This window comes from Triticum aestivum, chromosome 7B, assembly GCF_018294505.1.
Source record: "Triticum aestivum cultivar Chinese Spring chromosome 7B, IWGSC CS RefSeq v2.1, whole genome shotgun sequence".
NCBI classification, from domain to species: Eukaryota; Viridiplantae; Streptophyta; class Magnoliopsida; order Poales; family Poaceae; genus Triticum; species Triticum aestivum.
This window is the reverse complement of record NC_057813.1, coordinates 128,328,268-128,353,815: the sequence shown is the minus strand read 5'-3', so window position 1 is coordinate 128,353,815 and position 25,548 is coordinate 128,328,268. Positions and strand designations below refer to the sequence as shown.

The following is a 25,548-nucleotide window of genomic DNA, read 5'->3' as shown; positions in this document are numbered from 1 at the left end:
CATGCGAACTCCGTTTTCGATGAACTCAAGCTTGTCATCAAGATGACCATAAGCTCTAAGACTCACAAATATAACCAAACAAGAACCAAGAAACATGGTGCAAGGATGCAATGGTTTGAGCTCTCTACTAACGATACGATCAAGCTACCAACTTGAGAGCCCCCCTTGATAGTACGGCAAACGATCCTATAACTCGGTCTCCCAACTACCACCACGAGACCGATAAAATAGGAAACCTGTCAAGGGCAAACCTTTGCCTTGCACATGGTCCACTTGAGCTAGATGAACACGATCTTGACTCCCTCAAGTTGGACCACCTTTCTTGATTGCGTTGGCTCGATGAAGACTAGATGATTGCTCCCCCATAGTCCACTATGGGTGAGCCACTCTTAGGCACATCTTCACAAGTCCATTGACACCACAATGGATGGCAAGATTCAAGCACTTGATCTCTTCGTGATGCTCCACTTGAACTTGCACACGGCAATCTTGATGACGATCACCACTTGATGTCATCCTTTCCATGGGTTGTATGATATCTTCCTCTTGACGCAAGCCCATGGATACGTACCTAACCCCACATACAACTCTCACATAGACCATGGGTTAGTACAAAAAGTGCAATGGACAATGCTTACCATACCATGGGATCACTTGATCCCTCTCGGTACATCTTCTACGCTTTGTGAGTTGATCAACTTGATTCACTCTTGACTTAGTCTTGATCAACCTTGAATCTTTGCAACTCTCTTCATTTGGATGATGTCTTGAAGGTAAACATGAATGATCACACAAGCTTCTTCTTCAAGACATGCTTGCAATAAGCTCAACACTCATATGACCAATCTTTGGATAATTCCTTAATAGCACCTTGGTCATCACAAACTCTCATTGAAACCAACAAATGGACTCCAAGAAAAGCCTATGGGCAAACCCTTCAAATATAACTCAAGGCAACCATTAGTCCATAGAGATTGTCATCAATTACCAAAACCACACATGGGGGCACCACATGTCCTTTCAATCTCCCCCATTTTGGTAATTGATGACAATCACTTTCAAGAGAGTTTATACAAGGAATTATGCATCACCATTCAATGCACCAACCAATAATGCATGTGTATGAGATGCAAATGGTAAGGAAATAAAAACCAAAGCTACTCCACAAAACTCTCTGAAACTTCTCCCCCATTGGCATCGATTGCCAAAATGGGCGAAACTCTTAGAAGGCCAATATAAATTGTGGTCCTCCATAAATTGTGTATTTCTCAACAAGAGAGTGGAATGCAATACACATATCCAACTGCCAATACTTGGAGGAAGACAAACTATATTGATGCCCAAAGATTGCAATAGAAAGATATGCCACAAAGACATAACAAAGAGATACACAAGCAATCAGAAGATACCAATTGAAGCAAGCAATCAACGGATATCAATTGAACCAACTAGACCAATGATCCTACATGCCACAAGAATAAAGATATTATGAAAAGCGCAAAGGAGTGTTCTAAAGAAACTAGAGAAGCTCCCCATGATTTGTGCACACATAAGAATTTTTGTATTTGAATACAAATTGCACAAAATAGGATCATAGCTCCCCCAAAATCAATAGAAACTCACATCCAGTGCAAGTGCGCATATAGGAAACAAAGCCTAGCGCTTGCAACAAGCACATGGTTGAGCAACATGTAAAAGAGGCAACTTAAGAATAGGCTCAACCAAAATGATGTGTGTGAGTCATGGCGAAGCACTTGAGAAGACTAAGATTAGGATGAGCATTAAGCATCAACATAGTCTTGAAAGAATGAGGCACACGGTGCAAGGCCTATCATTCCCACACACAACTGGCAAATGGGTTCACAAGCTTACTAATAAGCAAAAGAGAACCTATGCTTGTGACAACCCGTGGTGAAGATAGACGAGGGGAGGCTCATCAAGACGAGGGATACCAATTAAGATGGCAAAAACCTCGTAAAGATAAGCAAGAGGAAAATAATCTTCACCACACAAGAGTGCAACAAGATGCAACGATAGAGGACACACACTCAAGGCAAAAGCTTTCACGGAGCCACCAAAGAAATAACATAAGAAAGACAAGGTGGACGTGAAAGAAAAGATATCAACTAGAGATGTAATTTCTCTCAAGTGTATAAGGTTCTATGTAGACGATATATCTACAAAGAAGGATGTACACCCGAAATAGTTACAACACGAAGGAACAAGATATCCACAAGGAAGTCATAAATATACCAATAAGATATTTGCTTGAAAGCATAGCACTTGGCTAGATATGGTCTTATTGTATATAAATGAAGTCCAAACACACATCCATCAAAGGCATCACAACTAGCAACAAGAGATCATCGTTGGGATGCTTTGAGAAAGGAAACAAGTATCACAAGATATGAAATGAATATCATGCCAAGATGCAACCTACACAAGGTTGAATGCAAGAGGAGAAAGCATGAATAGATACTTGTTACCGAGATATCATTGGAAGGATGTAGTAGATACCAATTGAAGGTAGATAGTAGTTCATTGATCATCCTAGCTTGACTCCAATATGCACATGGTCACAACACCTTCCTTGTGAGTGAGCCGAGCATCCAATGCATCTCCAAATGTTCCTAGAAGAACAACACAAACTAAACGGTACCCAAACTCATTGGGACCAAATAGTTAGAAAAACCAATACATAGGACAAACTCCACATAAATATGTGCATATAGATATGAAAATGAATTTCATACACATCTCATCCGATTTGAGACTTGGTGAAGATCCCCCTATATATTGAGTCAAAGAAAGAAAGCATGCCAAATAAAATACATGAAGTAAACATGCATGCTCAAGACTTTCAAAACCCGAAACCTAAAGAGAAAGAAATGCCAAGTGAAAAGGATACCAAATGGAGAAATCATCACTTGGAAGATATCATTAAAGATACATCAAGGAATGAGATATCCATTGATACACACTAAACTAAAGATGTCAAACTCCCAAAGAGAGGATGGTTCCAAACAAACCAAGCTCTCAACAAAGTTTCATGATGGCACAAAGTACCAAAAAGAAATGGCTTGCCTTCCACCAAAACACACTTGATAAGGATCACAAGAAGAGTGTTCTAAAGAAAATAGGATAGCTCCCCCACGAGTTGTGCATTATATAGGATTTGCATTTGAATACAAAATGCACAAGGTGGGATCACTACTTTCACTATATCTAGAAAACACTAGACAAGAACAAGAAATAAACAAGATCCACAAGTGGTAGGGAAGACACCGGGAGTTGACACAAACCTTGGCAAGAGAAAAGGCAAATAAAAACAAAAGCCAAAGTAAAGATGATCAACAAATTCTACCACACATAAGTGACTACCAATTGTCAAAAGACAAGAAGTATTTGGAAATAATTCCCGGTGGTAGATAACAAGGACATCCAACATCATCTTCACAACAAACACAAGCAAATTGCAACTTGTAGAGCTAACATGCCACCTAGGAACAAGATAATCTACAATATCAATTCTAGGTGACAATATCTCAAATGTACACATTTTCTAGGCTTGTAATATGCACTTAGCATATTACTCCCCCATAATGTGATACCAATAAGAACTTAACAAGAGGCAATAAGAGGAACAAACAAGAGATAATTAATGGACTATTTAGAATTTGAATTTCTCATGAGAGATATACCACCTAGCGACTAGATAATCTTGTAATATCAATACTAGATGGTATTCCTCATGTACACACATTTATAGGATTGTGAGGTGCACAAAGCACATCACTCCCCCAAAATGGGATGTTCCATTAATCTCTCACACGAGCCAACTAGGATACAAACAAGAAGCATAAAGGCTCAACGCACGACACACACGTACATGGTGTGCAAACCAACACACACATACTTGATTGCTCAAGATAAGCAAGTTGGAATCACAACATATACAAACACATGCAAGGAACAAAACCAAAACATGCAAGGGGGCAAGTAACTTTCAATGTAAGCAATTTTAAGTACAAGTTACCGCAAGGAGGCACATTGGATATAAGATATAAACTTGATGATTCAATTGACTTGGCTTGAGACAATAAGAGTGATGAAGTCCCCTTAATTCTTCATAATGTAGCCAAGTCTCCAATGCCCTCCAACAACACCTATTGATCAAGTTTGAGCTTGTTGGTCCCCAACCAAGTTGGGTCCTAAGAGGTTAGTCACAATAGGCTTGGCAACCCAAATGGTTCTTTTCTTGACACCACTTTGAGTACCAACAAACTTGGCAAACACATTGCCAACCTTATCCTTCCCAAGAGCATAGATATCATCAATAATAATTGGGTTGGATAAGTTACCACTAGTGCATGAAGAAGCGAGGTGACCTTTCTCACGACATAAGTAGCAACGTCTACTCTTCATTTTCTTCTCACTTGATTTCTCAACAAGAGAGGCATTAACTTGAGTCTTCTTGGGAAGTGGCCTTTCTTCAACTTGAGGTTGAGCATGAGATTGAACTTGTGGCCTCTTCCCTTGTTGCTTGTTACCAATGGCATTCTTCTTCAATGGGCAATATCTAACATGATGCCCTTCAATTTTGCACTTGAAGCAAATAATCTTGGCCGAATTCTTGACTTGTTTTTGGCCCTTCTTCTTGTTGCTCTTGGACTTCTTCTTCTTCTTATTGGAGTTGAATCCAAGTCCACCTTTGTCATTGGGGGATTTTTGCACACTCAAGATATTGTTGAGTGTGGATTTCCCTTCATGACTCTTTTCCAAGTCTTTCTTCAAAGAAGTGACTTGGGCCTTGAGCTCTTTGATTTCCTCTACATGGTTAGTCTCAACACAAGTACTAGAGGAAGTATAAGCTTCATCGTTAGAGCAACAAGGCAAGGAAAGCAATTCATCACAAGATGTACCAACATTGTGAGTAGATGAATTACAAGGACTAGCACATGGCAATATAGTATTTTGACTAGAAGTGGTGCTAGTATCAACATGAGGCTCACTAGATGTTACCTTAGCAATCATGGCCTCATGAGCTATCTTTAGCACATTATGGGATACTAGAAGATCGTCATGAGAGCTTGAGAGCTTTTCATGGATTTCTTCCAATTTCCCATAATTGCTAGATAGCAACTCAAGTTGAGCCCGTAGCTCAACATTCTCCTTCAAAATGGATGCTTCACAAGTAATAGAATTAGTAGCACAAGCATCATCATTAACAACAAGAGGAGAAGGCAACTTGGCAAGCTCTTTTAAATAAGAAGCTTCAAGTTGAGCATGAGACTCGGTGAGTTTGATGAGCTCACCCTTGATGACCCTTGAGCCATTTTCGAGGTGCTCAAAATCCTCAAGGAGTCTAGCATGAGCAACTTCAAGCTTAGCATTTTTAGTTTCAAAAACATTGGCCACCTCAAGAGCTCTATCAGTAGATTCCTTCACTCTAGACAATTCTAGAGCAAAAGTCTCCTCAAGAGATTCCTTGGTGGTTTGTTCAAGTTCAAGAGCTTGAGAGAGGTCCGCAATCTCATTAGCGTAATCACGCCCATGACCTTCCATTTTATCAATGGTGACCTCATGCTCCTCAAGACGAGATTCCAACTCATCAATATATTTCTTGCTCTCAATAGCAATGGACATAATTTCCATGAAGTTGGAACGAGCAATTTTATTTTTATGAAGAGCTTTAAAAACCATTTCCCCCTTAATTTTTAAGGAGGCAACATTATCATTCTCTTCATCATTATCCTCATCATCATTAGCATCAACATCATCATCAAGAGACATATTGGGGTACAAAGTAGGAGATACCTTTGACGCCTTAGCCATAAGGCAAAACGCAATAGATGATGATGTAGGATCCCTTGAGGCACCATTAAACACCACATCTTGTTCCATGGAGTGTTCGGTTTCCTCTACATTGTTAGCACAACAATTCGAGGAAATAGATGCATTTTTATCATGGCAACAAAACATAGCAAGCATATCATCATGATATTTAGTCAAGCAATTTCTACATGATATGCAAGGACTATCAACACAAACATGTGAAACATTTGGAGTGCTCGAAGTGTTAAAGCCCAAAGAAGGAGCATTGCAATAATATAGTGATGAAGGATCATCCACAATAAGCATACTATCATCATTGCAATGACCAACACTACTCACCATATCATTACCTTGTGGCAAACCACATGTAGGTGAAGTAGAAGAAGTTGAGAAGACTATATGACCGGAGGTGGAGGGAGAACAACCATCCCCACAAATCTTGGACACACCATATTTATCTTGAAGCTTTGTCCATAACTCATGAGCATCCCGGAACGGCATGAGTTGAAATATAACTACATTGCTCAAAGCATCGAAAAGCACATTAGAGGCTTGAGCATTGAGATAAGAGTTTTTCTCATCCTCTAAAGATAATCTTTGGGGATCCTTTGGAGGAGAAAAACCCATATCTACAATTCGCTCTAAATTTGGGTCCATGACCCTAAAGAGATTAAGCATGCGAATTACCCAAACATCAAAATTTGTGCCATCGAAACTAAGAGTGTCAGAGAATCCTAATCCTCTAGTCGACATCTTTACTCTCTAGGCGGTTAAGCCCAACAAAGAGAGACGAGGCTCTGATACCAATTGAAAGATCGTGGATGTCGCCTAGAGGGGGGGGTGAATAGGCGCTTTAAAATAATTACGGTTGAGGCTTGAACAAATGCGGAATAAACCTAGCGGTTAATTTGTCAAGCACAAAACCTACAACAACTAGGCTCACCTATGTGCACCAACAACTTATGCTAAGCAAGAAAAACTACTTAGGTGATAGCAAGATATATGACAAGAAACAATATGGCTATCACAAAGTAAAGTGCATAAGTAAAGGGCTCGGGTAAGAGATAACCGAGGCACGCGGAGACGATGATGTATCCCGAAGTTCACACCCTTGCGGATGCTAATCTCCGTTTGGAGCGGTGTGGAGGCACAATGCTCCCCAAGAAGCCACTAGGGCCACCGTAATCTCCTCACGCCCTCGCACAATGCAAGATGCCGTGATTCCACTAAGGGACCCTTGAGGGCGGTCACCGAACCCGTACAAATGGCAACCCTTGGGGGCGGTCACCGAACCCGTACACTTTGGCAACCCTTGGGGGCGGTCACCGGTACCCGTCAAATTGCTCGGGGCGATCTCCACAACCTAATTGGAGACCCCGACGCTTGCCCGGAGCTTTACACCACAATGATTGAGCTCCGAACACCACCAACCGTCTAGGGCGCCCAAGCACCCAAGAGGAACAAGCTCAAGGGTACCAAGCACCCAAGAGTAATAAGCTTCTCAACTTGTAACTTCCACGTATCACCGTGGAGAACTCAAACCGATGCACCAAATGCAATGGCAAGGGCACACGGAGTGCCCAAGTCCTTCTCTCTCAAATCCCACCGAAGCAACTAATGCTAGGGAGGAAAATGAGAGGAAGAACAAGAAGGAGAACACCAAGAACTCCAAGAACTAGATCCAAGGGGTTCCCCTCACATAGAGGAGAAAGTGATTGGTGGAAATGTGGATCTAGATCTCCTCTCTCTTTTCCCTCAAAAACTAGCAAGAATCCATGGAGGGATTGAGAGTTAGCAAGCTCGAAGAAGGTCAACAATGGGGGAAGAACACGAGCTCAAAGGATAAGGTTGAATGGGGAAGAAGACCCCCTTTTATAGGAGCTCCCGAATCCAACCGTTATGCTCACAGCCCGCACAGAGCGGTACTACCGCTCCAAGGAGCGGTACTACCGCTAGGGCGATAGTACCCCTTTGAAACACAATAGCGAGGAGGCAAAAAGGCCAAAAGAACCGTCGGAGTGGTAGTACCGCTCGTCCTCACGGTACTACCGCTCGACCTCATGGTACTACCGCAAATGGTAGCGGTACTACTGCTCGCGAGCGGTACTAAAAAAATACTTCTGTGCCTACTTCCGCTGAGCAAAACATGAGATTTTGGTCCGGAGCGGTACTACCGCTTAGGAGCCACGGTAGTACTGCTCTGGAGCGGTACTACCGCTCAGGAGCCGTGGTAGTACCGCTCTGGAGCGGTAGTAAAAAATTACTTCCGCTCTAGTCGCGGTAGTACCGCTGCAGCCTTTACCAGAACAGCCACAACTTTTGCAAACGGACTCCGAATTCAACGAAACCAAGTTTGTTGGAAAGCTAATGACATGGGATAACACAATATTGATAGAAATATCAAGAATAAGCAAATGACAAAAGTCCCATAAGAAAATGGTGAGAACCCTTCACCGGATAAGACCGGTAAAACCTCCAACACCGAAAACATCATAGAAGACGCATGCGAACTCCGTTTTCGATGAACTCAAGCTTGTCATCAAGATGACCATAAGCTCTAAGACTCACAAATATAACCAAACAAGAACCAAGAAACATGATGCAAGGATGCAATGGTTTGAGCTCTCTACTAACGATACGATCAAGCTACCAACTTGAGAGCCCCCCTTGATAGTACGGCAAACGATCCTATAACTCGGTCTCCCAACTACCATCACGAGACCGGTAAAATAGAAAACCTATCAAGGGAAAACCTTTGCCTTGCACATGGTCCACTTGATCTAGATGAACACGATCTTGACTCCCTCAAGTTGGACCACCTTTCTTGATTGCGTTGGCTCGATGAAGACTAGATGATTGCTCCCCCATAGTCCACTATGGGTGAGCCACTCTTAGGCACATCTTCACAAGTCCATTGACACCACAATGGATGGCAAGATTCAAGCACTTGATCTCTTCGTGATGCTCCACTTGAACTTGCACACGGCAATCTTGATGACGATCACCACTTGATGTCATCCTTTCCATGGGTTGTATGATATCTTCCTCTTGACGCAAGCCCATGGATACGTACCTAAGCCCACATACAACTCTCACATAGACCATGGGTTAGTACAGAAAGTGCAATGGACAATGCTTACCATACCATGGGATCACTTGATCCCTCTCGGTACATCTTCTACGCTTTGTGAGTTGATCAACTTGATTCACTCTTGACTTAGTCTTGATCAACCTTGAATCTTTGCAACTCTCTTCATTTGGATGATGTCTTGAAGGTAAACATGAATGATCACACAAGCTTCTTCTTCAAGACATGCTTGCAATAAGCTCAACACTCATATGACCAATCTTTGGATAATTCCTTAATAGCAGCTTGGTCATCACAAACTCTTATTGAAACCAACAAATGGACTCCAAGAAAAGCCTATGGGAAAACCCTTCAAATATAACTCAAGGCAACCATTAGTCCATAGAGATTGTCATCAATTACCAAAACCACACATGGGGGCACCACATGTCCTTTCACGGAGGCAGTTATAGATGCCCTAACAAAACTTCGTAAGAAGATATTGCGAGAAATAGTTGAGGATCGAACTCTATCTCAAAATAAAAAATAGATGTTTTACTACCAGTCACAAGCTTTATGTTAGGTGTAGTACTCATACAGGAACTTATGAGCAAGAATTGCTCTATCAATCACCATCTACATTAGATATATCTTCTGAAACTTTTTTCGAATCCAAAAGTTCAGTACCTTCCTACAAATTAGTGAATTAGGAGGGGGGGCTCTTTTGTGTAGAAAAATAAAAACCAGGACAATCTTTCAAACTTGCATCCGAAATGTGAAATATTTATACAAAGAGGGAGAGATGAAGACAATGCATCAGGGTTGGTTATCTAATTGGCTAGTCAAACATGAGGTGGTTCATAGATCTTTGGGCTTTGATCACCGAGGAATAGAGACTTTACAAATGAAAGCAGGGGATTGGGATTCCATTGCTGTCATTTTATATGTATATGGTTACAATTATTCTTAAATGAAATTATTTTATTCTTTTAGTTGGAGTTGGTGGAACCTTAGGTGGTTCTCGGAAGAAGATAGCGAAAAAAATTATCCCTAAAGTCAAAACTAAAAGGAACGTATAAACCAATGCTTCCATAGTTTCGATCCTGGTTTATTTACAATTGTAACTTCCACACCCTATTCATTTGTCATTTGGGATAATTTCCCATATAAAGAAAGAAAAAGAGTCAAAGAAAGGATGGGAGATGTTTCCCATGTCAAATCAAAAAAGAGAGGTGAAAGATACTATAACAATGTGTATCAGGCTGCCTGTTTCCTTGTAGTTGGATCTCCCACTTTTTGGAATGTTCCAAATTTCACTTGAGCATCCAAATCTGGATCAATACCAGCAAAAACATCTCGGAACAATGTTCTAGCGCCATGCCAAATGTGTCCGAAAAAGAAGAGCAAAGCAAAGGTAGCATGACCAAAAGTGAACCAACCCCTTGGACTGCTGCGAAAAACACCATCAGATTTCAAAGTAGCCCGGTCTAATTCAAAAAATTTCCCCTAATTGAGAACGCGTCGCATATTTTTTTACAGTAGCAGGATCAGAATAACTTACTCCATTAAGTTCGCCACCATAGAACTCCACCGTTACGCCTACTTGTTCAACACTATATTTGGATTCTGCTCTTCGAAAAGGAACGTCTGCTCTAACAATTCCCTCCTCATCTACCAAAACAACCGGAAATGTTTCAAAAAAAAGTAGGCATACGGCGTACAAAAAGCTCACGTCCTTCTTTATCTCTAAAGACGAGATGTCCTAACCATCCAACAACTATTCCATCCCCATTGTCCATTGAGCCTGCTCTGAATAATCCCCCTTTTGACGGATTATTACCAATATAATCATAAAAGGCTAATTTTTCGGGAATTTTAGACCAAGCTTCTGATAAACTAAGATTTTCGGCTAAACCATTGCTAACTCTTCAATATATTTCTTGCTGAAAGTATCCTTGATCCCACTGATAATGAGTAGGCCCAAATAATTCGATTGGGGTCGTTGCTGACCCATACCACATAGTTCCAGCAACTACGAAAGCTGAAAAAAATAGCAGCGATACTACTGGAAAGTACATTTTCAATATTGTCCATACGTAATCCTTTATATAGACGTTGAGGCGGACGGACACTAAGATGAAATAAGCCCGCTAATATACCCAATGTACCCGCAACAATATGATGAGAAGCTATTCCCCCCGGAACAAAAGGATCAAAACCTTCTGCATGTTGGAAATATGCCCTAGAGGCAATAATAAAAGCGTTATTATTATATTTCCTTGTTCATGATAATTGTCTTTTATTCATGCTATAACTGTATTATCCGGAAATCGTAATACACGTGTGAATACATAGACCATAACATGTCCCTAGTGAGCCTCTAGTTGACTAGCTCGTTGTCAACGGATAGTCATGGTTTCCTGACTATGGACATTAGATGTCATTGACAACGGGATCACATCATTAGGAGAATGATGTGATGGACAAGACCCAATCCTAAGCATAGCACAAGATCGTGTAGTTCGTTTTGCTAGAGCTTTTTCCAATGTCAAGTATCTCTTCCTTAGACCATGAGATCGTGTAACTCCCGGATACCGTAAGAGTGCTTTGGGTGTACCAAACGTCACAACGTGACTGGGTGACTATAAAGGTGCACTACAGGTATCTCCGAAAGTGTCTGTTGGGTTGACACAGATCGAGACTGGGATTTGTCACTCCGTATGACGGAGAGGTATCTCTGGGCCCACTCGGTAATGCATCATCATAATGAGCTCAAAGTGACCAAGTGTTTGGTCACGGGATCATGCATTACGGTACGAGTAAAGTGACTTGCCGGTAACGAGACTGAACGAGGTATTGGGATACCGACGATCGAGTCTCGGGCATGTAACATACCGAATGACAAAGGGAATTGTATACGGGGTTGTTCGAATCCTCGACATCGTGGTTCATCCGATGAGATCATCGAGGAGCATGTGGGAGCCAACATGGGTATCCAGATCCTGCTGTTGGTTATTGCCCGAGAGCCGTCTCGGTCATGTCTACGTGTCTCCCGAACCCGTAGGGTCTACACACTTCAGGTTCGGTGACGCTAGGGTTGTATGAATATGAGTATGCAGTATACCGAATGTTGTTCGGAGTCCCGGATGAGATCCCGGACGTCACGAGGAGTTTCAGAATGGTCCGGAGGTAAAGAATTATATATAGGAAGTGGTATTTCGGCCATCGGGAAAGTTTCGGGGTCACCCGGTATTGTACCGGGACCACCGGAAGGGTCCCGGGGGTCCACCGGGTGGGGCCACCCATCCCGGAGGGCCCCATGGGCTGAAGTGGGAGGGAAGCCAGCCCATAGTGGGCTGGTGCGCCCCCCTAGGCCCACCCCCTGCGCCTAGGGTTGAAACCCTAGGGTGGGGGGGGGGGCGGACCACATGCCTTGGGGGGCACTCCTCCCCCCTTGGCTGCCGCCCCCTTGGGAGATTGAATCTCCCAGGGCCGGCGCCCCCCCTGGGGGCCTATATAAAGGGAGGGGGGAGAGGGGCAGCCGCACCCTGAAGTCCTGGCGGCCCCTCCCCCTGCTACACCTCTTCCTCCTCCGTCACGTGCTTGGCGAAGCCCTGCCGGAGTGCTGCTGTTCCACCACCACCACGCCGTTGTGCTGCTGCTGGAGCCATCATCATCAACCTCTCCTTCCCCCTTGCTGGATCAAGAAGGAGGAGACGTCATCCGCTCCGTACGTGTGTTGAACGCGGAGGTGCCGTCCATTCGGCGCTAGGATCTCCGGTGATAGGATCACGACGAGAACGACTACTTCAACCCCGTTCTTTTGAACGCTTCCGCTCGCGATCTACAAAGTGGTATGTAGATGCATCTCCCTTGACTCGTTGCTTAGATGAACTCATAGATGGATCTTGGTGAAATCGTAGGAAAATTTTCTGCAACGTTCCCCAACACTGCACCCCACGCTGGATTTACAACTTGTACTTTTCCAGTTAGTCCATAAGGATCGGATACCCATATCCCAGGACCATACAAACCCGTTACATGAAATGCCCCAAAGCCAAAGCAAGCCACCCCTGCAAGAAATAAATGAATTTCAAAGATCTTGGGCAAATCCAAAGAGGGTTTTCCCGTCCGCTCATCAAAGAATATTTCTAGGTCCCAATATACCCAATGCCAGATTGCTGCCAAGAAACACAAGCCAGAAAACACAATATGCGTACCTGCTACACCTTCATAACTCCAAATACCCGGATTTGTTACAGTTCCTCCTGAAATACTCCAACCACCCCACGAATCCGTTATTCCTAAACGAGTCATGAAAGGAATTACGAACATACCTTGTGTCCACATTGGATCCAAAACAGGATCAGAGGGATCAAAAACTGCTAATTCGTATAAAGCCATTGAGCCAGCCCAACCAAAAACTAGAGCTGTGTGCATGAACATCATTTGTTACCTTACGTGATAGGATGATAACTTGAAAAGTAAGATGCGTTGCGACGTCACCAGTAGTAGTAGTATTATTTTAGTGGAGGAGGCAAAAACATTCACAGGTACGTACAATACTATGCTGGTGACAGTGACCTGTATTATTGACCCGAGTGATTAGCTCCTTATAAACCCTTTCAAGCCTACTCTATTCCACACTCAGAACACTAGCTACTGTCCTGCCATTCTGCTCCGCGCTTATCTTCCTCAGCTTCCCAAGTCTGCCTAAGCATCAAACGCTAGCACGTCCAAGCCGAGAAGTTCCAAGCATGTGGAAGTTTCTTGCAGCAACGGCGCTGCCGATCCTGGTCTCGCTGCTCGCCGTGCGCGCGCGCGGCGTCGACGACTACACGGCGTTCGTGTACGCCGGGTGCTCGCAGGCGCGCTACGACGCCGGCACCCAGTACGCCGCGGACGTCGACACCGTGCTCTCGACCCTCACCGACACCGCGGCCTCCACCCCCTACGCCAACTACACCCCCCCGTCCGGCGCCGCCACGGGCCTAGTCGGCCTCTACCAGTGCCGCTCCGACCTCCCGGCCGCCGTCTGCGGCGTCTGCGTGAAGGCGTCCGCCTCCAAGCTCTCCTCCCTCTGCAACTCGGCCGCCGGCGGCGCGGTGCAGCTGCGCGCGTGCTTCGTCCGCTACGGCAACGACTCGTTCCTCGGGAAGCCGGACAACACGGTGCTGTTCAAGAAGTGCGGCGGCGAGAGCGGGGACGCCGGCGTCGCGGCGCTGCGCGACGCGGCGCTCGGAGCGCTCCAGGCCGCGTCGTCCCCCGCGGCCGGCGGCTCGTACCGCGCAGGCGCGGCCGGGTACGTGCAGGCCATGTCGCAGTGCGTGGGGGACCTCGGCGCCAAGGCCTGCACCGACTGCGTCTCCGTCGCCGCCTCGCAGCTCAAGGCCGGCTGCGGCGACGCCTCCGCCGGGGAGGTCTACCTCGGCAAGTGCTACGCGCGCTTCTGGTCCAATGCCGGCACCGGCACCGGCGGGACCACCCCCGGAGGAGGCAACGTCATCGGCGGCGGTAACGCCGGCCCCATCGGTGACGGCGGCAATGGCATCGCTGGCGGAGGCAATGGCATCGCCGGCGGCGGCACCGTCGGCGTCCCGGGCGCAGGCAGCGGATACGGATACGGGTTCGTGCCGCGTCCGTACGGCGACGTCCAAGGTAAGCACATCGATCGTGCCACCACTGGCGACTTCTTGCCCTGCTCAGATCCTTGCTTCCACTTGTGCGCTATAGAATTTTCAGTTGCTGGCTGATGATCACACCACGTGTACGTACCACCTTAATTTCTGGGCTTAATTACCGTTATCTAGTTGTGCGCGCCGCGCATCGATCGGCACGGACGCTGAAGAAAATGGACATCGATTTCGGGAGCCAATCCGGTTACTTGTTACGGAAATCCGAATATAATTGTTGGATCTTGCAATGGTCCATGCAGAGCTAGCTTGCACTACGCGTACGATACAATTATGGCTTCTTTTGAGACGGGCGTAGGATTATGTTTGTTAAGAATTTAAGATCGATCACCGATTAGGCCACTACCGAAAACAGATCCGCATATTCAAATGCTTTGCAGGGTACACACCACCCTGTGTCCATGTCTGCACCATGATGGATGCACATTATAAATTTAGGGGAAGCTTTCTAGATTTGTACGTACGTACATTACTACAGTTGCTGTTTACAAAATGCAGGTTGCCTTTTCTTCAGGTTTAACTTACCTGTTAATCGGCAATACAATGCAAGGCAAATACCACAGTATGTGGTTAGAGTTTTGTTTCAGAGCCACACTTCGACAAACCTAAAGAAAATTGTACCAGGCCATGCTTGGCTACAACTGAAGTGTGTCAATGTTGTGGTAGCCGACCAAATAGGTTCTTATAGACTGACAATATAAACAGTGTGCGACATGGTCAGGGTACCTTCCGCCAAAATCTACTCCGGAAATTAGGCATGACTACTGCCTAGGGTATCATCAATGATTAGGGGCGGCAGGTAGAACGTTCCTTCAGTTTTCATTTTTCTCACACTATGCATTGCAAGTAGATCTTACTTACCCTACTGTTACAGTGTGTAAACTACTCCTAGTTAACATTGACAAGCTGACAGTTCGGCCCTGCTTGTGTTAACAAATGGACTAGTTATAATTAGCAGCAAATGATGGTGTGTGCGAACTGCAGCAAAGGTAGTGCCAAAGAGACCATGGAAAGGGCTTTTTGGCCAACACTATTTAAATCTCAACTTTCAGAAAGACTTTCATGTGGATTCACTTTCCTGATCTTCTTCATTGAGCCAAGCATACCACAAAGTGGATTCAAAATGATCCTGCCCTGCTTTGTATCGTCCGTATATCTCTCTGGCGCCCACCGTGGCTAGGGTACTCCATAGCCTTTCTTGCTTTGCGCTGTAGCTTTAAAACTTTCACTTGGCCACTTTGCACAAAGCTACATTTGTACAAATACTAGCTGTATAGGATCATCAAACAGAGCACATGCATGGAGTGAGTGGGATGAATCTTATTTTGACATCCACGTGTTGTTCTGTTCTGTTCGTCAGATGGTTCCGGGAAGACCCTCGCCATCATCATCGGCATCGTGGCGGCGGCGGCCATCATCATCATCTTCCTCTCCTTCGTCCGAAGAGCCCGCGCCGCCAATGGTAAGACCCGAATTCGAGCCGAGAATCATTGTCGAATAATCTCAGAATGTTCATGGCATATTCATGATGAATCCAACTTGTTTTTGTCTGAACCATGAATATGCAGGCAAAAGCTAAGCTAAGGGTTGCAGCAGGGATGGTCGCCACTCGCCACTATTAGCTCAGATTTGGATCGGTCGGTGGCTTTTGGCTTCGGCGTTGCTTTAGTATCTCTCCTTTTATCTTTTATGGTCTCTTTTGCCGTGCCAGAAAAACAAAGGGAGGCCATGCCGCCACTGTGCCGAAGTAGGGAACTGAAGATTCCAGCTGCATGCTACTAGCCACTAAGGAAAATATTACTACGCAAGAATAAGAAGATATATATTTGTTGAAGTGACCACTATATATGTGATCCATGTCCATGTTATTGTTGTACTGCTGTTCATGTCATTGTCTTTGGTTGGTGTGGTGGGCTCATGTAAAGGTGCTGTTAATTTATCGGAGGTAATCAATTAGTGCAATCTTGTGGGCTGCCGTTGGAGTAAATATAGAGATTTTCTCAAAATATATGTTGCTGAGTAATGCGGTTGGGGAACAGAATAATTTCGATCATCTTTTGCGAGAGCGGCCAGGGTTATCATCATGAGGCATTCTTAAAAATGGATCAAAATGCATCTTTATGTTATCTTTGGTGTTAAGATCATTGCTGGTGAGTCAGCATAGGACCGCCAATCAAGTCAAAAGGTACATCCACCAATTGTGAATTCAAAAGCATGAGGTATGTTAATTATGCAAACAAGGTGATGCAACTCGATCATGTGCTAATCCGCAACGCGGCAGTGACATTTGGGCCAATAATCCAGAGGGCCTCGGTCATACCAAGTATGAACATTATCTTGTAACAGCAATAGCAAGACGCTTAAAGCTCGGCAGTAGAAAATGAAGCAACAAATAGTTAAAAGTATCACACATCTATCCAATGCAACATTAAACATCACAAAAAAAAAACACTAACTATAGAAGGCTAGGAGGTTCAGCTTAAGCAGTAATACAACCACCATAAACATCTCTTACAAAATATTAGAAACCGGGGGACCAAAATATAATGCAAAGGTTGAATTCCGAGTGCTAATGTCACTATGAACATCTTCAAACTCATACCGGAGTTGCAGAAGAGGAAATTTCCCAATAAGCTTGAGCTTATAGACCAACAAGTTGTAGGTACACATGATGATCAAGGGCCATCCGAATAGAGCATGCTCGGGTACACCCAAAGGGGTTGCATCAGGTGGCACCAGATCCTGAAGTGCTGATGAACAGGATCAACAGATGGATCTGGCTCATTGCCTAACCCATATTCACTCCAAGGTTTAGGGGAACGAGCAACATATAGACATTTGCTCCTTCCTCCCCAATGTTCTGGGTTCATGCAAGAAAATGATGTACTCCTGATATCACTCCCCGTGAAGATGGCCCAATTGTCCAGCTTTTCCATATCCACCCATTTTGCAGGCTTGGTTGACATGTCAAGGTAATGGACCGTGCGGACAAATGGCACACTGGCATTGTAGTGAATACTCGTGCAAGAATGGACCAACATCAGAAGCATGTCACCGCAGACCACTAGCCATGATGTTTTAGACGGGTCTTGGGAGCTCTTGGTCAAGTCAGGGGGGTGGTTAGTGGTTATCTCCTGCAGTCTAAGCTTGGGGGCCACCTCCAAAGTGTATATCTGTTGACGAAGGTCCATGGCAATGAATTGGCCGTTGAATTCCACAATCTGAATTATTTGTACACCAGAACACTGGAGTTCAGACCAAGTATCACTTCCAACCGGCCAACTAAATAAGGAGAGGCCGGTGCTAACAAGCATATGCGAGTTTGGTGATGCAAGGGGAGCTGTTAGAATGGCGCTGCAGTAAGACTCTGTAACTAGTTGTTGGAGCTCCATGATTTTTTGATTGAATGGAATATCAGACCAGTTGAGCTTCCTATAGTCATCACACAATGGGAGACGTGGAGGTGAAACCTTGGTACCTCTAAAAGGATCAACAACAACGCAATGTCCATGGTTGTAGAAGATGAGTTGACCATATGAAGGGCCAGCACAACGCATCGTCTGCAAAATTTCTTCATCAATATGGCAGTGAAGGCCGGTGGCACTTTGCTTGGCTGGATCGATAACTTTATATGCCTGTAAGTGGCGATGACCATTGTTACATGGAGGATGAGGAACATGGACACGAATGTTGGGTTGGATGAGGAGAGGCGGGAATAAAGTGCATAAGGTGGATTTGGATGAGTATGAAGTTAATGCAACCCGCCAAGAACGGCAGGTTGCAACAAAGGCGAGAAGGTCAAGGATCGAGCCTAAGCGAGAGAATACTGATTGCAACAGATCCTTCGGGAGGTCTGCCCAATCTTGGAGCCCGAACATGCAGGTGGATGTGGAGACACATAGTTTGCTATGCCTTTGCATGATGGCGACCCCTCTGCAAACCATAATAAATTCAAGTCAAATAATTGAAAGAATGAGCCACTTAAGAAATGACAATAAAATAAGCAACTAGAATGCTATTACAATGTATACGGATATGTTGGTGACCGTAACTATATATCAGGAAACTTGTTATATATTCTCATGCTTGACACTTCTTTCCATTTGCAGACCATTGTGTCTGAAATATTACCAAATAAAAATATATTATGTGATGTTATCCTAGCCACACTATGTTTTTTTGTCGAACGCTTGTGCCCCGCAAAACCTATTGGATAAATCTACTCTAGAGTTCCAATCCTTAAATTTTGGAGTAATAAATGGCAAAAAATACTGCAACATATTACCACGAAACTAGACTTACGATATGAATGCGATGTCATCTTTGACAACGAGTATATATATAGAAGAAATGGTGAAAACAAAATAATATCTTTATTTTAAGAATCAGATACCAGATCTTGGAATCGGTGAAGGAGGAGAGGAGCGCAGCGCGGTGGAGGAGCGAGAGGCACACAGTGGGGGCAGGCGAGGGAAGAAAGAAGAATGAGGGGATTAGGGTTTGGTATACCTTTATATACTTCCTAGGCTGGTGAGCTTAGTGGACTGGGCCAAATAAACTAGTGACGAGATGAAATGGGCTGCACTTTAGTAGAGGTCAGAGCACCAGTGACGAGCTTAGAGCATCTCCAGCCGCGCCCCCAGGAAGGCCTCCCCAGGCGATTTATTTGCGCCGGCGCCATAAAAACGGCCCAGTCGCGTCCCCAAGACGCCGAATTCCGCCGGCTCGGGCCGTTTTTGCGCCCGGCGCTCGCAGGCCGAACCCGGCGCACTAGGGGCCGCTCGGGGGCTCCCGCGCAAGCGAAAAGTGCTCCTGGGCCCACATTGACAAGCGAAAAGTCAATCCAGCCGCCCAGATTCGCCCTCCTGCCCCCCGCGCTCGGCCGCCACCCTCCGCCACCCTGCCGATCCCGGCGCCGACCACCGCCCGCCGCAGCTAGGTAGACCGTCTCCAGCCTAGAAAAAGAAGGAGCGCCGCCGAGGCAGCCTCTTCGCCGCCGCCCCGGCACCTTTTCCGACGCTCCGGCCGCGCAGGGGCCTGTACGCCGGCGGGCTTGCGCCCACCTCGCCCACAAGGTGCTCGGTGAATTGCCCGGCCTGGCGATGGACTCCAAAGATGAGGAGGCGCTCGCGGCGTTGCTGGATGAGGAAGCCGAAGTCGACGTCCAGGAGCAAGAGCATCTCATGGAGCTCGCCGCCCTCGCCGGCCTGCTCGCGAGCAGTGAGAAGCCGCGCCGAGGTGGCTCGGCGCTTGGGCGGGTGAAAGCAAAGAACCGGCATCGTCTGGAAGGCTACTGCATGCTCTACTTGGACTACTTCGCGGACGATCCATTGCACGGTGAGAAAACATTTCGGCGCTGTTATCGGATGAGCCGAAAGCTTTTCCTCCGGATTGTGAATTCCATCCGGGAGTTCGACAGCTACTTCAAGTGCAAGAAGGATTGCACCGGCACACTTGGATTCACCTCGATCCAGAAGTGCACGACAGCTATGAGGATGCTTGCATACGGAGCTCCCGGTGATTCATGACTTGGTGATTCACGACTTGCTGTGTCATCTTGCACAACATGATCATTGAGAGCAAGCAAGAAGAGCCAGTGTTTGACACTGAACCATATTACTTGCAGGGTCCTCTTGCCCAAGTTGATCACCAGATACCGGCAAACTGGACTGACTACCTCAATATGCGTCAGGCGATCCGAGACCCATAGGTGCATCAAGAACTGCAACACGATCTGGTGGAGCACCTATGGAGGCTCAAGGGCGAGGCCGGGAATGGAGATGAAACTTGAGTTTTTATTTGTTAAACGATATAATTTGTAGTGAACAATTTGATTTATGTGATGAAACAAGCAGAAAACACGCCGAACTATGTGAGGAGCTAATTGATTCCTATATGCTTGCGAAAATTCATGCCGAAACCCGCCGAACCGCGCCGAATATGGGCCGATTCACGCAGTTATCGGGCCGTTTCTGGACATATTTGGGCCGAAAGCTGGGCTGAATTCGGCGCCTGGGGGCGACCTGGGGGCAACGACTGGGTGCCGAACCGCCCCCAACGCCGATTTTATCGCCGGCGCAGCCCCAGGACGCTCTTTTTCGGCGCCCTGGGGGGCCGAACGGCTGGAGATGCTCTTAACCATTTAGCCGACATTGTCCACAATACTACTAGGGGAGTGCACAAATAAAGGCCCATCGGCAGTGGGGTTTTCATAAATTCTAACCATTAGTTGCAGACTCTAGTTAAAAGGTCTTTTTGGCACCCTCACTGCTGATTGTGAAATTATAGGTACTCTAAATGCAACTAAGTGAACACCCTACACGATAATACTAGACCGTGATGGCGCGGCGTTGCCGCGCCCGTCAATTTTTACAGTAAAACGGTAGGATCTTCGATAAATATATGGAGATACAAAATATGGAAGTTAAATTTGCATGAATTGATTATACTGCCAATAACTCAATAGGTGAGTTCTAATATAAGATTGTTGAGAAGTAGTGCAACAGTATGTGGACTTATTTATTTCCTAGGTCCAATGGGCTTGAGGTTTGTCCGAGCATATCTATTATGCCCCTTCATAGTAACAGAAAAATTGGAGATATGAAGAAATACAATATAAAAGAAACAAAAGTGTATCTATCTCAACTGATTTATTATTTTCATTTATGACTTCAGCAAGCAATGCTACACAAGATAAAATTCAGCAGTTATAAATGTGGTTCTAATAACACGATCACAATCATACACTCTAAATCCAACATAACCAGTTCCATGTTTTAAGAATCATGGAAACAACATAATTAATAATCCATCGTTGAAACCACAAAGTTATCAGGCAACAGACATGGAGGAGCAAAGCATGCCTAAATTTCATTTTTCAGGTTGCATCAAAGGTATATCAGTCTGGCATATGGTGTATGATTATTTGCATGATCACCTAAATGAATCATGGCATTGCTACTTAAAAAAAGATCTGATATACAAAAGTTCACTTATAGACAGATGTTAAAAAAATCTAGTTGCCATCTTACCTGCCTAACACTCTTTTACAAACTTTTTCAACAATTTTCTCTACTATATGGATAAATTCCAGTTCATTAACATACCTCCTCAGTTGCCCAGCCTTCATGTCGAGGTGGAAGATAAACAACACAGTACCCCAGGTGCTTCATTACCCGAAATCATATAAGACATTAACTTGTGGAGAAGTTTCTACATTGTAAGAAAAACATCATCGCACTAAAAGCTGAGAAGTTATTGATCATTTGGTTGAATGATAAATAAAAAATATATCTCATTTGTAACATGTGATTTACTCCCTCCGTCCGGAAAAGCTTGTCCCTTGGATGGATGTATCTAGCACTAATTTGATATTAGATGCATTCATTTGAGGGACAAGCTTTTTCGGACCGAGGGAGTATATGTTTGATAATTAACTACACGATAGTAGCCCGGTACAACTTGTGTTTGCCTATTATATCCATTTATAGAACAACTTGTTATGCTTGCACAGAATACTATTTTGGATTTTTTCGGTCTAACATATTTTTGTAGGATGACTATGATGCTCAACAGTTCTTCCAAAAAAAATACATCATATGCTATATGGCATGTTGGTCAAGCTTTTTATAGGTACGACCAGTTAAAATACATATCTCAAATAAAATTCATGAAATGAATCCATTAAAGTCTGGCTCCCTGTTTCATTTTAATCGTCGTAATCTGGGATTCGACGCCTTGTTATAATCTGCATATTACAACAAGATACATAAAAAGGAGAGAAAAGAAGGGTTATGGAACATGCTGAGGGCAGAGTAAAGGGTTGTAACAGTCGGCTTTGTCCAGAACAGCCAAATGGTGTCAAATCCTAATCTGAATCCCCGATAACCATGCCATAATAAGTTTGTTTACAGATAAGAATGTCCTCTGTGCATCTGCTTCATAGGGCACAATAATACAATCTCCATTATATGCATTGCATATCCCATGTTTAAAAATGAAAATTCACAAGTCTTACCAAACAAATATTCTCATTCCTGTTAGGAATTACTTTAAATAAGTGGTATCAGTTGGGAATTACATGGAATATGCATCTGTACCTGGATCAGTTCAGAATCTATTTTAGGTGTAAATATCAACAACTTTTTTATAACAAAAACACTTGGCATGCAGTAATAATATTACTCTCTTAAGAGATAATTAGAGAGCACAGGGGGGAATCTCAAACAAGAAGGGCTGGGAGCATAATTCCTCAAGTTATGCTAATCTTTGCCTAGCGTTTCCTGTAGTCTGAACCAGAGGCGGCAGTTGATCAGCTTGCCGTCCTTCCTCAACAAGACCTTAACGTTGGAATTGTAGCAGCTACGGAAATGAAGAGCGGCAGGACAGGACATCAGGAGGATTACAATTTGACATGGACTAATTTGCGCAAGATGGAGGTTGAAATGTTTTAAGAGGCCTCAACAAAAAAAAAAAAAGAGTGATGGAGAGCACGAGCTAAGGCCGCCGCCGCCGCCTCACGCCCAGCGTCGTCTTTGGCTATTTGCCTCACCTCAACTCCACCGGGAAGACTCCACTGCCCCCTCGTGCCCACATCCTCGTTGCCTCTCCTCAACTCCAAGGGTCAAGTCGCCACACTCCTGCTCCCGCCGCCGGAGAGGGATTCAGAAGGGATCGCCGTGAATCCGCTGTTAGCGATCTGATTGAAGTCGCACGAACAGGAAGGAGTAAAGTCGCACGAGAGACGACTGTGGATACCGAGAGACGGAGAGAGCGGTGCAGCGAGATTACTATTGGACATCGGCCCGCCATGGAAAACGCTGTAGGAACAGACATTGAGAGGGAGAGAAAAGGGTAAAGAGACCAACCGTGGGGGGCTGCGGAGGAAGAGTACGGGGGAGTGGAGGGCACCTACGCCGAAGCAGATCAGTTGCCGAAGCTCGCCGCCGGGACGGAGAACGGCGGCGGCGCAGCGTTGACGAACAGCGGAGCAGTTTTTTTTAGGAGCAGCTCGGGCATAGGGTTAGCGACTTAGCGCCGCCGCGAGGAAATCGCTTGGTGCACGTTGGACAGGAGCTGGGCCTTCTATCTTAAAGGCCCGGTTGCGGACGAAAATGTGGCTCATAGGTAACGACGTGGATTTGTCAAAAAAAAAAAAAGGTAACGAGACAAATCGAGTAAATTGCACAGAAGTACCATGCATTGGAAGCAGATTGGTACCAAAATTGATAATTTTTACGTGTTAGTATCAATTTTAGGGCGAGACATTGCAAAAAAAGCTAAAACTGTTGTTTATACGTATTGACAGGTAACTGACCGGTTGGGCCCGCCACCCGAGCAGAAAACTCCCTTTCTTTATACGTAATCACATAAATGCCCAATTATTTCGGGAAAAAAGCTCCTATAAAAGCCTTTTTTTTCGTTCGTAATTTCCACCACCGATTTGGACTTGTTTGAAAATTTGCGTTGGTTTGAAAATTTGCGAGGAAATCGCTTGGTGCACGTTGGACAGGAGCTGGGCCTTCTATCTTAAAGGCCCGGTTGCGGACGAAAATGTGGCTCATAGGTAACGACGTGGATTTGTCAAAAAAAACGGTAAAGAGACAAATCAAGTAAATTGCACGGAAGTACCATGCATTGGAAGTAGATTGGTATCAAAATTGATAATTTTTACGTGTTAATATCAACTTTAGGGCAAGACGTTGCAAAAAAAGCTAAAACTGTTGCTTATACGTATTGACAGGTAACTGGCCGGTTGGGCCCGCCACCCGAGCAGAAAACTCCCTTTCTTTATACGTAATCACATAAATGCCCAATTATTTCGGAAAAAAAGCTCCTATAAGAGCCTTTTTTTTCGTTCGTAATTTCCACCACCGATTTGGACTTGTTTGAAAATTTGCGTTGGTTTGAACAAATAAATAAACAAACCAAAATTGAATCCCGCGCAGGATTCGAACCGCCGACCAGTGCTCAGCAGCGCAGTGCGCCAGCCACCCGGCCACGGCAGCGCTCGCGACGTACTGCAGGCTAGAATATTTTATACTAGACCAAAGACGTTGGGCCGGCGCTTGGCCCAGCGAGGCTGCACACTGGTTTACTGTTTTTTTAATCATGAATACTCATACATATATTTTTTGCGATTACATATTAGTATTATTAAGTGTCAAGCACCAGACTAGAACACAGGCATGGCCCAAATTTAATGTGTCTGCGCTGAGGACCACAACCATGCACAATTACTATGTATCCTAATTATATTATTCAAATACACAACTTTAAAAAAAATATGCCAACACACAGATTTTTATTTGAGTTACTCGCATATTGATTGTATTTTTTTTAAATGCACTGTTACTTAAAAAGTTGACAGCATGTATTAAAAATGAATGTGTAATGATAATAAATTTTAGAAATGCATTAAAACTGTTCAACTTTTTTTAAAAAAATTGACCTGTCTCTTGAATTGCAAGAATGATTTACATAATAAGTTTCTAACACATGCTGAACATTTCTTGAAATACAAATAATTCACCATGTATTAAGAAAATGTTCACCATAATGCTCTTGAAACTCATCGTGTATTAAGAAAATGCTCACCATAAATTGCAAAAAAATCACCGCGCATTAAGTAAACTTTTCTTCATATCTTAAGAAAATATTTCAACATATATTACAAAAATATTCAATTTGCATACAAAATATGTTCAACGTTCATATTATAAGAAAAATGTTCACCGTTTCTAAAGAAAAGTTCATCGTGCATTAAAAATGTTCACTATAAATTAGGAAATTATGTAATCATAATATTCATGAAAATCATCATGTATTAAGAAAATGTTAACCATAAATTATGAAAATTTCACCGCGCATTATGTAAATTATCACCATATACTAAAACCCGTCATAAAAAATATTCAGTAAATATGTTAAAAGTCCAGGAGAAAACCAACTAGT

At 44.3% G+C, this 25,548-nt stretch overlaps 2 protein-coding genes across 5 annotated transcripts; one reads left to right on the top strand and one right to left on the bottom strand.

The window, feature by feature from the left end:
- Window positions 1-13,532: 13,532 nt before the first annotated feature.
- On the top strand, window positions 13,533-16,605 carry LOC123161780 (plasmodesmata-located protein 6). Its single transcript, XM_044579592.1, has 3 exons — window positions 13,533-14,560; window positions 15,956-16,057; window positions 16,164-16,605. The coding sequence occupies exons 1-3, from the start codon at window positions 13,660-13,662 to the stop codon at window positions 16,172-16,174; spliced, it is 1,014 nt and encodes a 337-aa protein (XP_044435527.1). The 5' UTR covers window positions 13,533-13,659; the 3' UTR covers window positions 16,175-16,605.
- Window positions 16,606-16,969: 364 nt separating this feature from the next.
- LOC123157175 (uncharacterized) lies at window positions 16,970-23,656 on the bottom strand. 4 transcript variants are annotated; one of them, XM_044575425.1, is made up of 3 exons: window positions 23,510-23,656; window positions 21,702-23,414; window positions 16,970-18,528 (listed from the first exon to the last, which is right to left on the bottom strand). In XM_044575425.1, the coding sequence occupies exons 2-3, from the start codon at window positions 21,722-21,724 to the stop codon at window positions 17,271-17,273; spliced, it is 1,281 nt and encodes a 426-aa protein (XP_044431360.1). In that variant the 5' UTR covers window positions 21,725-23,414; window positions 23,510-23,656; the 3' UTR covers window positions 16,970-17,270. The 4 variants fall into 4 exon arrangements, with proteins under 4 accessions (XP_044431360.1, XP_044431359.1, XP_044431361.1 ...); XM_044575424.1 differs by having other exon boundaries at window positions 21,702-21,807; window positions 23,463-23,650; XM_044575426.1 differs by having other exon boundaries at window positions 21,702-21,807; window positions 23,510-23,632.
- Between the last annotated feature and the right edge of the window lie 1,892 nt (window positions 23,657-25,548).

What these genes read in the sequence shown, in the direction of transcription:
- LOC123161780 (XM_044579592.1), top strand. Translation starts at nt 13,660, where the DNA reads ATGTGGAAGTTTCTTGCAGCAACGGCGCTGCCGATCCTGGTCTCGCTG. An exon ending in TCCGTACGGCGACGTCCAAG is followed by an intron (nt 14,561 to 15,955) that starts GTAAGCACATCG and finishes TCTGTTCGTCAG; the next exon opens with ATGGTTCCGGGAAGACCCTC.
- LOC123157175 (XM_044575425.1), bottom strand. Translation starts at nt 21,724, where the DNA reads ATGAAGGCTGGGCAACTGAGGAG. An exon ending in AAGGCTGGGCAACTGAGGAG is followed by an intron (nt 18,529 to 21,701) that starts GTATGTTAATGA and finishes TATGGTTTGCAG; the next exon opens with AGGGGTCGCCATCATGCAAA.